At 37.7% G+C, this 15260-nt stretch overlaps 2 protein-coding genes and 1 long non-coding RNA gene across 3 annotated transcripts in view; all 3 read right to left on the bottom strand.

Annotated features, from left to right (window-relative positions):
• Positions 1-4238, bottom strand: part of LOC103507305 (alpha-aminoadipic semialdehyde dehydrogenase) — a 6688-nt gene extending 2450 nt beyond the window's left edge. The window contains exons 1-6 of the mRNA XM_026822210.1: positions 4042-4238; positions 3326-3542; positions 2512-2729; positions 1306-1317; positions 480-659; positions 245-267 (exon numbers count right to left, since the gene is read on the bottom strand). Coding sequence (XP_026678011.1) covers positions 245-267; positions 480-659; positions 1306-1317; positions 2512-2729; positions 3326-3542; positions 4042-4191 — 800 coding nt within the window. The 5' untranslated portion in view covers positions 4192-4238. The remainder of the gene's footprint in view (positions 1-244; positions 268-479; positions 660-1305; positions 1318-2511; positions 2730-3325; positions 3543-4041) is intronic.
• Positions 4239-6945: 2707 nt separating this feature from the next.
• Positions 6946-8729, bottom strand: LOC113466627. Its single transcript, XR_003390971.1, has 2 exons — positions 8365-8729; positions 6946-6982 (listed from the first exon to the last, which is right to left on the bottom strand). It is a non-coding gene; the product is annotated as an uncharacterized LOC113466627 (long non-coding RNA).
• Positions 8730-9429: 700 nt separating this feature from the next.
• On the bottom strand, positions 9430-15153 carry LOC103507297 (guanine nucleotide-binding protein subunit alpha-12). The gene is made up of 6 exons (XM_026822201.1): positions 14771-15153; positions 14547-14596; positions 12660-12937; positions 11979-12196; positions 11005-11224; positions 9430-10080 (listed from the first exon to the last, which is right to left on the bottom strand). The coding sequence occupies exons 1-6, from the start codon at positions 14989-14991 to the stop codon at positions 9943-9945; spliced, it is 1125 nt and encodes a 374-aa protein (XP_026678002.1). The 5' UTR covers positions 14992-15153; the 3' UTR covers positions 9430-9942.
• Positions 15154-15260: the final 107 nt, after the last annotated feature.

The raw sequence follows: 15260 nt of genomic DNA, 5'->3' as shown, positions 1-15260 counted from the left end.
ATGAGAGGCATACTACGGGATGGGTATGCTACGACACAGGCCACAAGCGTCTAATGTAGCAGTTGTTCCATTGCTACGAAATAAAAACGGCGGTTGAAAAAAAAAAAAAAAAAAAAAAAAAAAAAAAAAAAAACAAAATCTTGTGTGTTTAATTACACTGAAAATTTGAGCAAAAACGTCGATTACAAAACACGTATGTAAAATGTAATAAATAAACCAGTTAACAGGGAATAAAAATAATTACCTATTATACAATACTCGTATTTCCTGGAATAAATAGAGGAATAATTTTCTCTTAGTACCACCGAAAAGTTCAAAAATCCTGGGTAGTTTTCCTTGGTACAATAATAAAATACGCCTAAAGAAACAAATAATTTTTAAACGTGAAAATTTCAACCCTCACAGTAGGGGGAGTATTGGAATATCAGAAATATTTGTCTCGAAATTCAACCAGGCATTGAAAAAAGACGATGACTCACCTTTTTATGCAGAAACAATCGTCGGGTGGTGGTACATCTCTGCCCTGCCGTACCGCAACACGCAAACACCAAACACTGCTGTGCCAAGTTCAAGTCGGCATCCTCGTTAACGATGATGGCGTTGTTACCGCCAAGTTCCAACAGAAGCTTGCCGAACCGACTCTGAACCGCGACACCAACCTGAGGAGAGTAAACGATAGAATATACCTTGTGTGTACTGCCAGAATGAGACTGAAAAGTCTCTGTACTCCCACAGTCTAAACAAAGTTGAAAAAGAAAAAAAAAGAAGATCATTTCACCTTCGTTTTCATTTCGTAGCAATGAAACAACTGCTACATTAGACTCGTGTGGTCTGTTTCGTAACATGACCATCCCGTAGCATGTCCCTCATCAGATGGGCGATAAGAGACACAATACTTCCCATGTATAAGGTGCTGGGAGTAAACGATAGAATATACCTTGTGTGTACTGCCAGAATGAGACTGAAAAGTCTCTTTACTCCCGCAGTCAAAACAAAGTTGAAAAAAAAAGAAGATCATTTCACCTTCGTTTTTATTTCGTAGCAATGAAACAACTGCTACATTAGACTCGTGTGGTCTGTTTCGTAACATGACCATCCCGTAGTATGTCCCTCATCAGATGGGCGATAAGAGACACAATACTTTCCATGTAGGTGCTGGGTCAACACGAGAACACCAGAAAGTCACCCGTATAAATATTTGCGATCGAAAAACGAGTACAAATATTTGTCGACGGTGGGATTCGAACCCAGGACCTCCAGGTTGAGGGTCCATCCTCTCGACCACTCGGCCACGAAGTTTCTTACCTGTTGTCCAACGTGCGTACGCAAAATTTACGTTTTTCGGAGTTGAAGGTTTTTGTGCCAATTTTTCTTTAGAGTGGCCCATTTAACATGAATCTGATGGTTGCAACCAGGCGTCCTGGAATGTAATCTTACACAAAATAACTGGAAAATATATGGCATAGCAATGATTTTTAAAAGCACAAAATTTACGTTTTTCGGAGTTGAAGTTTTTTGTGCCAATTTTTCTTTAGAGTGGCCCATTTAACATTAATCTGATGGTTGCAACCAGGCGTCCTGGAATGTAATCTTACACAAAATAACTGGAAAATATATGGCATAGCAATGATTTTTAAAAGCTATGAAGTTTTTTCATTCGACCTTTCCTGTACCTATCTGAATTCATAAGATGCCAACCTTATCCGTCCTGACTTTATTGAGGCTATAAAAAAAAGACTCCTGCCCTGGACAGGATGCGAACCCGCGACTTAGTGCTTACAAGGCAGGGCCACTGCCCTCCAAGGCCCCAAGCTAACAAGAGGCTGGCAAATGGTAATCTTTTCATGGGTCATCATGGAATGCCTACTAAAGTTATTGAGGGGGCAGTTTAAAATACAGGATGATTAGTTATATGGTGTAACTTTCCATAACACAGTGTTGCCAACAGTCTGAAATCAGGGGAAAAGGGAGGGGAAACAGTTTGAAACCAGGGTGGAAGCAGTTACCAGTTTGAAATCGCAAACCGATGTAGCACTTCGAGGTTAACGCCGGAGGCGTTCTCTACCACCTAACCCTTGCGCTCCATTATTATGTTCTCAAATAAATGAGGATACCAGATATAAAATTCCATGTCTCGGCTGGGATCGAACCCACGCCCTCCTGTTTACCAGGCGAGCGCCTTGACCACTACGCCATTTCACAAAGGAGTTCTCGTTTCTTGCGCTGAAAGTTGTACTATTTCGCTTTTTGAAGGTGTGACAAATGGTGTGGAATCACTCTAAAGCCCAAAGGGTCTTTCTACACTCTACACCTTTCTACACCTACATTTTTTTTTTCCAATTTAAATCAAGGTTATATTTGCATATTTGTAAATTTTACCCATGAAATACATAAGACCTTGTTTAGACTGTGGGAGTAAAGGGACTTTTCAGTCTCATTCTGGCAGGATAATTGGATAAACAAGGTATATTCTATTCTATTCTGTAGGGTGTCTCAATAAAGTTCGCTTACCAGAGCAATGGCCGCGTTCCACCCGTACACGGCCACGGGAAAGTTGAAGGCCGAAATGATGCCCACCACCCCTAGCGGGTTCCAATTCTCCAGCAGAACATGACCGGGCCGCTCCGAAGGTAAAATGGATCCCGAGTATGTACGAGATAACCCGACCGCGTAATCGCAAATGTCGATGAACTCCTGCACTTCGCCTATGCCTTCGGCGAGGATTTTGCCTGGAATTTCAATTAAAATAGAATTTACCTAACCGAAAACATATTTATACAAATAAATAAGGTTAGGCAGCGTACAAATAAATAGGGTTAGGTAGGATACAAATAAATAGGGTTAGCTAGCATACAAATAAATAGCGTTAGGTAGCATACAGAACATTCATAAAAGAACAACTTTTTATACACGTGCTTCGGTGGCGTAGTGATCAAGACGCTCACTTCGTAAACAGGAGAGCGTGGGTTCAATACCAGCCAAGGTAAAGGATTTTATCCTCATTTATTTGAGAAATTGACCAGGTTAGGTAGCATACAGAACATTCATAAAAGAACAACTTTTTACACACGTACGTGCTTCGGTGGCGTAGTGTAGAAGACGCTCACTTCGTAAACAGGAGAGCGTGGGTTCAATACCAGCCAAGGTAAAGGATTTTATCCTCATTTATTTGAGAAATTGACCACATACTAATGGAGCTCTTAGAGTTAGGTGGTGGAAAATCCTCCGGCGCCCGGGGTTAACCTCGCCTAGGTAGTTAGCTTCTACTCAAGAGTCTATTATTCTAATACAGATGGTTAGGTAGCTTGCAAAAAAAAAAGCTCACCCATTTCCAGCGACACCAGTTGGCCGAGGGGCACCAGCTTGTGACGCAGGGCGTCCCCTATTTGCCGCACGATCTCGCCTCGTCGGGGCGCCGGTAGGGCGGCCCAGGCGGCATAGGCGGCCCGTGAGGATTCTATACACCGGTGATAATCTTGTACGTTGCCTTGCTGGACGGAGGCGATGGTTTCGCCCGTGGAGGGGTTAATACTGGGGATGATCTGTAGGGAGAAGAAAAACAAATAGACGATAAGCTGGTAATATTGTCAACTTCTCCTCTCCCGCCGCCGCAGGTTGTCATTTAAGAATCCAAGGGAGAAAGAGGCACTGGGAACACTCGTAGATTTATTGGGGTTGGCCATATTACCACCTTCTCCTCTAATAATAATAGGTAGGTGTACCCATGTTCCCTCTTTTTTGTATCAAGCCAATCGCAAACATTGAAAATCCTCTTGTACACCCCAAATTATCCGGTAAATCTCATGAAAATCTTTCAATAAATAAAACCACGAGAGAAAGGTCCATAAAAGATGTACCTCTCTATCTCGGAAAAAATTCCGCCTCTGTAGGGATTCGAACTCAACGCCTCCGGGTTGAGAGTCAGTGCTCTTAACCACTCAGCCACAGAGGGCCCTACCTAATACCTACGTGCCTGACGGTAAATAAATAAATAATAATAATAAGGTAAAAAAGGTCAAGTTTAGTGTCGTAAAAACTCACCTCTCCATTGGCTTTCCACGATGTCCCATCGTATACTCCCGGATTGACTGACCCGCTCAGTCCCAGCTCCTTCAGGAACGGATATTTGCTTACACTATCCGAGTATGACCGGAACCTGAGGCACTGAAGATGACGGACTGACCGAAACATGATCTAGCTAGGGTTAATGTTATCACTTATCTGATATCAAATTTAATCTAATAAATAATCATCATCAGAACAACTCTGTTGTTCTGATGTGCAACAGAGTTGTTCTGATGATGGCCATAGTAGTGGTCGAAATATATCAACTCGTCTGCCCTTTTATCTGTAGTCTTGTTTGTTAACGTCTATTAGATAGTAGATAGGGATAGGGGATAGTCTGTAATCCACTCCAGTCAAGTGAAGACCATGTCCAGAAATATGTATACTAATGAAATTACCTAGATGTTTTTTTATTTATTTAGCTAAGATAAATAATATTTGATAGGCAAATATCATTGAGATGTCAGCTACCTATAGAGAATTTTAAAAATTGTTTACGCTATTATTTTAAAAATTGTTTACGCTATTATTTTATTTTTTTTTTTAATAATGTGATTTTATTTATTTATTTTCAATTGGATTCTTTTTTACCTATAATAATTGCTTTTGTTACAATTTGATTTTAATCTTGTTTCTTTAATATTTCGAGTTATTTTCGTGCATCTTAATTCACACGTTTGTTTGTACCTAACATTTTTTTTTTACAATAATGTTATATTATGTTATGTATTTATTTTTAATTTTTTAATTGTACCTATAATAATTACTATATGTATATACCTATAATAATTACTTTTGTTACAATTTAGGTACTCTTGTTTATTTAATAATTCGAGTTATTTTCGTGCATCTAATTTCACACGTATTACCGCTGGTTAGGTAGATATTTGTTTCTTTATTATTCCACAGGAATTAGATATGATATCGCACAGATTAGCACTGGACAGTCAAACACCTTAAAATACACAGCACCACTTCTTATCTCTTCGGTTCAATAGGAATGCCCCTTTGTAGTGGTGAACCTGGTCAGAGGCTTGATAAGAATTATTTTAAATTTCTATAAGTGAAAAGTGAAATAATCGGCGCGAACGACCTACTGCCCGTACTGTTAAAAGAAAGTATAAAAAGTGAAATAATTTGAATAAGAACAATCAATAAAAGTTGTCATAAGTAAAATTAATAAATTATGTTTACAGGACCGTTTTAAAAAGAAACCACGATAGGAATGACCCTTTGTAGTGGTGAACCTGGTCAGAGGCTTGATAAGAATTATTTTAAATTTCTGTAAATGAAAAGTGAAATAATCGGCGCGAACGACCTACTGCCCGTACTGTTAAAAGAAAGGATAAAAAGTGAAATAATTTAAATAATTTGAATAAGAACAATCAATAAAAGTTGTCATAAGTAAAATTAATAAATTATGTTTACAGGACCGTTTTAAAAAGATTTAAAAAAGACGATGTAGGTACCTGAAAGTAAGTAGGTACAGGGATAGATATTGTTAACTTCCTACATTTGAATAAAATAATCTCTAGGTAATTTGCGTAACCAGGGGAAGTCGAAAAACTGGTTAGTAAAATAATCATAGGTAAGTATTACAGTACATCCTCCTCGTACTTACCTACTTGGTCAAAAGTGGTCTACATATGGGCAGTAGGAATGGCAAAGTGAGTGCGATACAAAATATAAATTAGACTTACTTAATCATGGACCCTCGTTGCTATCTTGAAAGCCCAGAAGAGGTTAGGTAGTAGAACAGCCGCGGTAGACAGTAATAGTACTGTTTTAACGTTTTTTGTGACAAATTCGGTATATATTTTTTATTTTATTGTAATATCTGTGTAACGTTTCGTTTTCGTATCCTTCGGTCTTCGCGTGTTCTTCCGTCTTTTTTCTGTGTACTATTACTGTCTACCGCGGCCGTTCTACTACCTAACCTCTTCTGGGCTTTCAAGATAGCAACGAGTGTCCATGATTAAGTAAGTCTAATTAATGTATTGACCGTTGCAATGAACTCTCAAGAATACGTAAAATATAAATTCTAAAGACTTGGAAAAAAAGGATAGACAAAATATAGATTAAACAATAATGACGAAATGAGATTCTAAAAAAATCAAAGGCACTAATTTCAAATGCTCAGGTTTCAGTAGTAAATTAGTTTCTTCTTAAATGCAAATGATATTATAGGGACATTACACACTGTTGTTAGATACTGATTATAAGAATAGTACTAATGTTAAAATTGGACCCTTGGTCATTTAGCTATCAAAGGTACACAAATATGTTTATATTTACCTACGATTAAAACAATACATAATCAAATGGAAACGATTCAATTTAAATAATTTCTATTGCACTTTGGCTGATCGTTATTGCATTTGTAATATTTACGTAGATCATAGATTTTTTTTCTGGGCGTCCAAAGGGTTTAAACCTCAATCCTTCCAACACCGTGAGATAGGTAGGTTCCTATCTTCCTATCTCACGGACACGGTAAGCATACATAGATCTTTTCTTTCTCACTCTAGTTCAATATTTTGTAAGCATACATAGATCTTTTCTTTCTCACTCTTGTTCAATATTTTGTAAGCATACATAGATCTTTTCTTTCTCACTCTAGTTCAATATTTTGTAAGCATACATAGATCTTTTCTTTCTCACTCTAGTTCAATATTTTGTAAGCATACATAGATCTTTTCTTTCTCACTCTAGTACAATATTTTGTAAGCATACATAGATCTTTTCTTTCTCACTCTAGTTCAATATTTTGTAAGCATACATAGATCTTTTCTTTCTCACTCTAGTTCAATATTTTGTAAGCATACATAGATCTTTTCTTTCTCACTCTAGTTCAATATTTTGTAAGCATACATAGATCTGTTCTTTCTCACTCTAGTTCAATATTTTGTAAGCATACCTAGATGAACTTGTTGTCATGTAATAATTTGCTACGGGCATCAATCAGTACTTTCATACCTGGAAAGGAAGTAAAGGAATTATTTCCACTGTGGCGCTCACAACAACACTCAACACTAAAATATAATCTTACATGGAAAACGCAGGCTCTTGTTTCCACACAATTTCCATCAACTTGTTGTCATGTAATAATTTGCTACGGGCATCAATCAGTACTTTCATACCTGGAAAGGAAGTAAAGGAATTATTTCCACTGTGGCACTCACAACAACACTAAAATATAATCTTACATGGAAAACGCAGGCTCTTGTTTCCACACAATTTCCATTTCTGAAGTATAAATAACACTTCCAAATTCTTGGCCAGCCAGCCTAGTTAGCTTAGTTGGATAGTTGGTAGTGCGTCTGCCTTGTAAGTGCTAGGCTGCAGGTTTCATTCCCAGGGCGGATTTTATCCTGATGGGATAATGTTTGTTCTCGGAACGGCTGGCTTTCTCCTATCCTGTCTTCCTTCTCTCTTTGCCAGCCTAGTTAGCTTAGTTGGTAGTGCGTCTGCCTTGTAAGCGCTAGGCCGCGGGTTCGATTCCCGCCCGGGGCGGGATCCTGATGGGATAATGTTCGTTCTCGGAACGGCTGGCTTTCTCCTATCCTGTCTTCCTTCTCTCTTCGATTTCGGGATGATAAGACCATAGCAGTTACAGTTCCTCTGTCAAACCTCTTTAAAAAAAGAATTCTTGGCCAGCACCTGAGAGCATTCCAACAAGAACAAAACGCATGTTAGGCTGCTCTCAGGTGTTGGCTAAACCACTCTTGATAGAGGAAAACTGTAACCATTAAGGTCTTATCCCAAAATTGAAAAGATAAGGAGGACATAATAGGAAAAACCCAGCAAGAGGGAGTGAGAAAAAAAAAAAAAAAAAAGGGGGAAAAAAAAGGAAAAACCCAAAAGAGGGGGGGGGAAAAAAAAAAAAAAAAAAAAAAAAAAAAAGTTGGATAGAGGAAACTGTAACTACTGGGGTCTTATAATGAAAGCAAAGAGAGAAGGAGGGAAGGATAGAAGGAAGCTAGCCATTCAAAAGAATGAGCCTTATCCGTTTGGGATAAAATTTCCCTAGGTGAGAATTAGATGTGTGACCTAGTACCTACTTAAAAGGCAGATGTGCTACTTTCAATGAAAGGTAAACCTAACTGGGCTGTCTAAACCTTGATTGAATTGTTGAATAAAGGTTAAATAAACATTTTTCATTGACAGTTATTTTTATCTGACACTTGGTAGTCCAACATAGAACTTGTCATTCTTTCAGATCTGTAGGGTTCCCAAATCCTAGCCATCTTGAATTTTATTTCTTAGAACAAGTCAATCTCACGGATTTTGTAAGCATACATAGATCTTTTCTTTCTCACTCTAGTTCAATATTTTGTAAGCATACATAGATCTTTTCTTTCTCGCTCTAGTTCAATATTTTGTAAGCATACATAGATCTTTTCTTTCTCACTCTAGTTCAATATTTTGTGAGCATACATAGATCTTTTCTTTCTCACTCTAGTTCAATACATATTTTGTAAGCATACAAAGGCCTTACGACCCTTACGCATGCAATATTACAAAGAACAAAAGGAGCGTTCTTATCATTTGTAAGAGAATACAAACTTTCAAACACGTTCTTATATTAAAAAAATCATGTCAATTAAAAAAAAAAAACCCCTTCGATTTGGAGTAGCAATTATTTTAGCTGCCTAAAGTCCAACATAAAATATGGACCAATAGTAAAATAATAAAATTATTAAGTCAGTGTGAGACTGAAGACCCAATTCTTAGCATCATTTAAGGACTTTTATGAAGAAATACCTAAATATTGACTGCTGAGTGTGCTTGGATGCTACTTAGTACTTAAGTACTTGTGCAGAGACTGAACACCATCCAACATTCATTTCAACGTTCATTGTAGACTTGTGGGTAAAACCATACTCTAACAAACACAAAGCAAACTCTAACATTTTCTATCAAAAGATTTTATTGCAAATGGTTTAAGAATGTCAACACCATGCATGCCTCTGACAATAAATTACTCTTTTTTGATACTTAATACTTTCCTTACAGGCTGCCTTGGAACTCTTGGAAGTTTATGGACTACAATTTAAGTAATTACGTGAAATGGGACGCAAATACTCCATATTTAACTGATTCGTTAGAAGTTCATCTAGCTAGCCTAGTTAGCTTGGTTAAGAGCTAGGCCGCCGGTTCGTTTCCCACCAGGGGCGAATTTTATCCTGTACGGATAATGTTCGTTATCGGATTGGCTGACTTTAGTCCAACATAGAACTTGTCATTCTTTCAGATCTGTAGGGTTCCCAAATCCTAGCTATCTTGAATTTTATTTCTTAGAACAAGTCATATGTAAGAGCTTCAAAACTTTCCTTACAGGCTGCCTTGGAACTCTTGGAAGTTTATGGACTACAATTTAAGTAATTACGTGAAATGGGACGCAAATACTCCATAATTAACTAATTCGTTAGAAGTTCATCTAGCCAGCCTAGTTAGCTTGGTTAAGAGCTAGGCCGCCGGTTCGTTTCCCACCAGGGGCGGATTTTATCCTGTACGGATAATGTTCGTTATCGGATTGGCTGGCTTCCTGCTATCCTGTTTTCCTTCTCTCTTCGCTTTTGGGACGATATGACCTAAGCAGTTACAGTTCCTTCTGTCAAAATTCTTTGGAAAAAAACCTTTGGTCTCTAAGTCAAAGTGTCCAAAATAGTGCCATACTTGTGTGTACTATTAGTCGTTGAAACCTTGCAACATCAACTTTTGAAGGTTTATGTTAGATCCTTTAAGCGGCCTAGAATGTTTCTTACTTGGAATTGGAGTACATGTTATAGTCTCTGCAACATCAGATTCCTCAGATTAACTTTTTAATCAAGCGGCCTAGAATGTTTTTTCTTACTTGGAATTGAAGCGTTATGGTCACTGCAACATCAAATCCCTCAGATTCCTATGCAGAATCGTATTCTTAACAGCGTTAAACACAATCTTAATGTTCTCCGTGTCGACAGCCGTCGTGAAATGATGAAACAGGGGCTTCTTTTCATCTCGCTTGACAGCCTGAAAGAATAACAGATAAAGATTGATAATTTTCTACGAAACAAAAACGGCGGTGGAACACTCATCTTAAAAAAAAAGAAAAAAAAAAAATAGAATATACCCTGTATGATTTCTCAAATATCTCAATATCCTAAAATCCAATGTTTACCTACTATGCTGGCACTGGTTGCTCTGCTCATTTATATTATATAACTACTCATTTTCCTCACGAGGCTGAGTGGGCCCTTCAACAGCCAGTCAGGGAATCAATCATTTGCATGATACAAATTATTTGACCCCGCTGGGAATCGACCTCGTCTCATGCGTGCAAGGCGAGTGCAGTGACCACTACGCCATGGGAGTTGACTTATTTCAGGGAATTCGTAAACAAGGGGCATTCTTTGGATTGCTTTTTATTGCAATTTGTTTAATTATAGGAAATTAATACCTTGAAATAAAAGTGGCCGAGTGGGTATCACACTGAGCTTGCACTCCGGAGGTCCTGGGTTGAAGTTTTTTCGGCTCTGTGCTTGGAGTTAGGGGGGCACTCAGCCTCGTGTGAACAATTGAGCAGCTAGCTAGATACTTTAATCAAGTACGACCAGTGGCGACATTACCAGACATTTTTTTTTTTTTTTTTAATTTAAACAGGTCTTGATTATTGTTCCATAAAATGTAATGTTATTACCAATCAAATATAATAAGACCTTGTTTAGACTGCGAGAGTAAAGGGACTTTTCAGTCCTATGCTGGTAGTATAAACAAGGTATATTCTATTCTATTCTACCAGTGTAATTTAATGATACGAGTAGATGAAAATTAATAGTACAGGAGGCACTTAGTAATGCTGTGATACCGACTAAAGTTGTGAAGAGGCCACCACAATTTGCTACACCACATTTTTTTTTCCATTACCTTGAAATATGATTATTATTTTTTTATTACCTTGAAATAGTTGAGGAGGAAGGTCTGCACGGCCTGCATGTCCTGCGGATCGCCCTCGAACTCGGGAAAGTGTTCGGCAATGCTCGTTTTCGACGTTCGGAGCTTCTCGGCGAGCAGGTCCGTCTTGTTGAGAAACAAAATGAAGGAGACGTTGCGAAAGATAACGTTGTTGATGATCGTGTCGAAAATGTTGCGCGACTCGTGTAAACGGTTCGTGCGCCTGCGGGATCAAAGAAGAATACGAACAAGGGTAAAAAAAAAACTGACCATCGAAAATTTTGCCTCAATACATTAATTTTCCTTCCTATAGAATAGATAATAGAATAGGTATACCTTGTTTATCCTGCCAGAATGAGTTCTACTATGAGTCCCTTTACTCCCGCAGTCTAAACAAGGTCTTATGTATTTAGTACAGAATAAATTCACAAAATACAAATGAAAACCTTGCTTAAAAAAAAAAACCTCCGTGGCCGAGTGGGTATCAGTATTACTCTAGGCTTGCACGCCGGAGGTCCCGCGTTCGATTCCCGGCGGGGTCGAAGTTTTTTCGGCTCTGTGCTTGGTATAAGGGGTGTACTCCTTCATGAGGACAATTTATTGTGTAGCTACCTAGCTACTTTAATTGAGTAACGAGCAGTGATGGCAATACCAGAGTAAAAAGAGAAACTATTTTTATTGTAACTTTAGACTTGTAAATACTTTACGAGTTAAGTGGAATGAGGCACTCTTTTCTTTACACTCCTTTTTCTCTCAGACTTACTTATCTTCAACCAGGGTTTTATTACCTATTCCATACAGAATTTAGTGGAATGCGGCACTCTTTTCTTTACTGTATCACAAGACCACACTCCTTTTTTTTAATTTTTTTACAAAATAACTCTTTATTTTAGACAAATATGTGAGTACAGAAAAATTTCATTTCCCCTCGTTTCCAAAAGACCAAAAACCAGACTTTCCCATCCCCTCAGACTTACCTATCTTCAACCAGAGTCTGATCGTACTCGGATGACGACACTAAAAACAAAATCGACGTCACCGAGTCGAAACATTGAAACCACTTTCGTCTCTGCGACCGCTGTCCGCCGACGTCGACAAACAGAAACGGTATATTACTAATAACTATGGTGAACTCGGTGATCCCTTTGGTAGCTTTCCTCGCGTGGAGGATGTCTTTGTTGCTGGGAATGTAATCCTGGAACAAAGGGGAATTTACCTGTTATTGTAAACTGTTTGAATAATTATTTGTATAAATAAATGAAAAGTGTTGTTCAAAAAAGGTTTGAAAATTATCTAACTTCAATGAACTTAAAATTGTCTTACGGTTTCAGTGCTATGAAATAAAAACGGTGGTGAAACATTCGTCTTTTTTTCGTAGTTTTGTTAATATGATAACCTAAATTTGAATTTGAAACCTAAATTTGTACCTTCTGTAAAGAGTTCTTTTTTGATCCAATTGAAAAATTCTCTGTCACCCTTTCCATTTTTTTATACCTACCAAATGTTCTCCTATCCAGATACCACCATATTTTTGAAGATTCCAACTATGTACATAATTTTAAATGCTACCCATGAAATATATAAAACCTTGTTTGGAATGCAGGAGTAAAGGGACTTTTCAGTCTCATCCTGGCAGGATAAACAAGGTATATTCTTACCCTCCTGGATATTCTGTCCCAGTTGTCAAAGAAATATTGAATGGAATCTCCAAGCTGATATTCACTTCTCCTTTCAAATGCCTGGCGTATTGCAACATCATCCCACAGCGATTTCAATTCGTCCACGTAAGTGCTGAACAGTCTTGAGTCTATACAAGTGTTATTGTCAAATTGGAATATTTTCTCCGCATGAATAGCGTTCATGTCGTTCTGCCATGGGATACCAAACTTGTTGTCATGTAATAATTTGCTACGGGCATCAATCAGTACTTTCATACCTGGAAAGGAAGTAAAGGAATTATTTCCACTGTGGCGCTCACAACAACACTCAACACTAAAATATAATCTTACATGGAAAACGCAGGCTCTTGTTTCCACACAATTTCCATCTCTGAAGTATAAATAACACTTCCAAATTCTTGGCCAGCCAGCCTAGTTAGCTTAGTTGGATAGTTGGTAGTGCGTCTGCCTTGTAAGCGCTAGGCCGCTTGGGCTCACCTAGGGAAATTTAAAAAAAAAAAAATCTTGGCCAGCACCTGAGAGCATTCCAACAAGAACAAAACGCATGTTAGGCTGCTCTCAGGTGTTGGCTAAACCACTCTTGATAGAGGAAAACTGTAACCATTAAGGTCTTATCCCAAAATTGAAAAGATAAGGAGGACATAATAGGAAAACCCAGCAAGAGGGAGTGAAAAAAAAAAAAAAAAAGTTGGATAGAGGAAACTGTAACTACTGGGGTCTTATAATGAAAGCAAAGAGAGAAGGAGGGAAGGATAGAAGGAAGCTAGCCATTCAAAAGAATGAGCCTTATCCGTTTGGGATAAAATTTCCCTAGGTGAGAATTAGATGTGTGACCTAGTACCTACTTAAAAGGCAGATGTGCTACTTTCAATGAAAGGTAAACCTAACTGGGCTGTCTAAACCTTGATTGAATTGTTGAATAAAGGTTAAATAAACATTTTTCATTGACAGTTATTTTTATCTGACACTTGGCAACCGTATATACCTACTGATAAGAACCACCTGAGCTACCCATTGATAAACATGAAATTGTTAATTTTTATTACAGTCACCTGCATTGTAAATGTAGAGTCTACACTACAGTCTCATGTTGAAATACATTTAGGACTTCAGCACAGTTACAGATGCAAGGAAGATATTGAAAAAATATGGACCAATAGTAAAATAATAAAATTATTAAGTCAGTGTGAGACTGAAGACCCAATTCTTAGCATCATTTAAGGACTTTTATAAAGAAATACCTAAATATTGACTGCTGAGTGTGCTTGGATGCTACTTAAGTACTTGTGCAGAAACTGAACAGCATCCAACATTCATTTCAACGTTCATTGTAGACTTGTGGGTAAAACCATACTCTAACAAACACAGTCTAAGCAAACTCTAACATTTTCTATCAAAAGATTTTATTGCAAATGGTTTAAGAATGTCAACACCAAGCATGCCTCTGACAATAAATTACTCTTTTTTGATACTTAAAGGAGTTGGGCTAAAATGTAACAAACACTGTATCTGGCACCTGTTGAATGGTCAGCTGTCAGTGTTGATAACACATTTGAGGAATAACATGAGTCATATTAATTTTACCTCACATAAACTGTGTTTTGCTCTACTAATGGGTAGCAGTTTTTCTCTTTCTTATAATTAGTATGTTTAATCAAGTATGGTAATGACCATAATCAAATCAGCACAAGCCACTTACCTTTGATAATGTTTTGATATATGATTTGCTGGTATTCAATGATAAGATCCACCTCACATAAACTGTGTTTTGCTCTACTAATGGGTAGCAGTTTTTCTCTTTCTTATAATTAGTATGTTTAATCATGTATGGTAATGATGATAATCAAATCAGCACAAGCCACTTACCTTTGATAATGTTTTGATATATGATTTGCTGGTATTCAATGATAAGATCTATAGTGCCATACTTGTGTGTACTATTAGTCGTTGAAACCTTGCAACATCAACTTTTGAAGGTTTATGTTAGATCCTTTAAGCGGCCTACAATGTTTCTTACTTGGAATTGGAGTACATGTTATAGTCTCTGCAACATCAGATTCCTCAGATTAACTTTTTAATAGATAAGATCCGACTCAAACTTCATTCCATGGATGATTTTCATTTGCTTCAAGAATGTACTTTTTCCACTCTCGCCAGCGCCCAGCAGGAGCAGTTTTACTTGTCTTTTATATGCATGTTTATCTTTCTCTATCCCCTTATCAATCTCCTGACTTCTATTCCTTTGCTCCATTTCTTCCGGACTGTACTGGAAGCGAAGACAACAGGGGCAAGAGAACATACAGCCCGCCATTGTCCAATTTAAAGCCTTTACCTTTCCGCAGTAGATACACCTTAATTAATCCACTTCGGAAGAACAATTGCCAATTAATCACTCACATTCCAGATTATTTTACATTTTTTTATCAAAAAATTCACTCCTACTTCTTTCTTCTCTGGGAGAGGTCTGTTTTCTTTTTTCTTTTCAAGTTTTTGCTTTTTGTGCTCGTTGCGGTAAACAAGTCCATGAACAAGCCAAACAGGAAACAGGCCCCGCTTACATCGATGGATTCCCGATATTTA

This window comes from Diaphorina citri, unplaced genomic scaffold, assembly GCF_000475195.1.
Source record: "Diaphorina citri unplaced genomic scaffold, Diaci psyllid genome assembly version 1.1 scaffold304, whole genome shotgun sequence".
NCBI classification, from domain to species: Eukaryota; Metazoa; Arthropoda; class Insecta; order Hemiptera; family Psyllidae; genus Diaphorina; species Diaphorina citri.
Note: the sequence above shows the minus strand (reverse complement) of the source record. Positions and strands in the feature narration are given on the sequence as shown.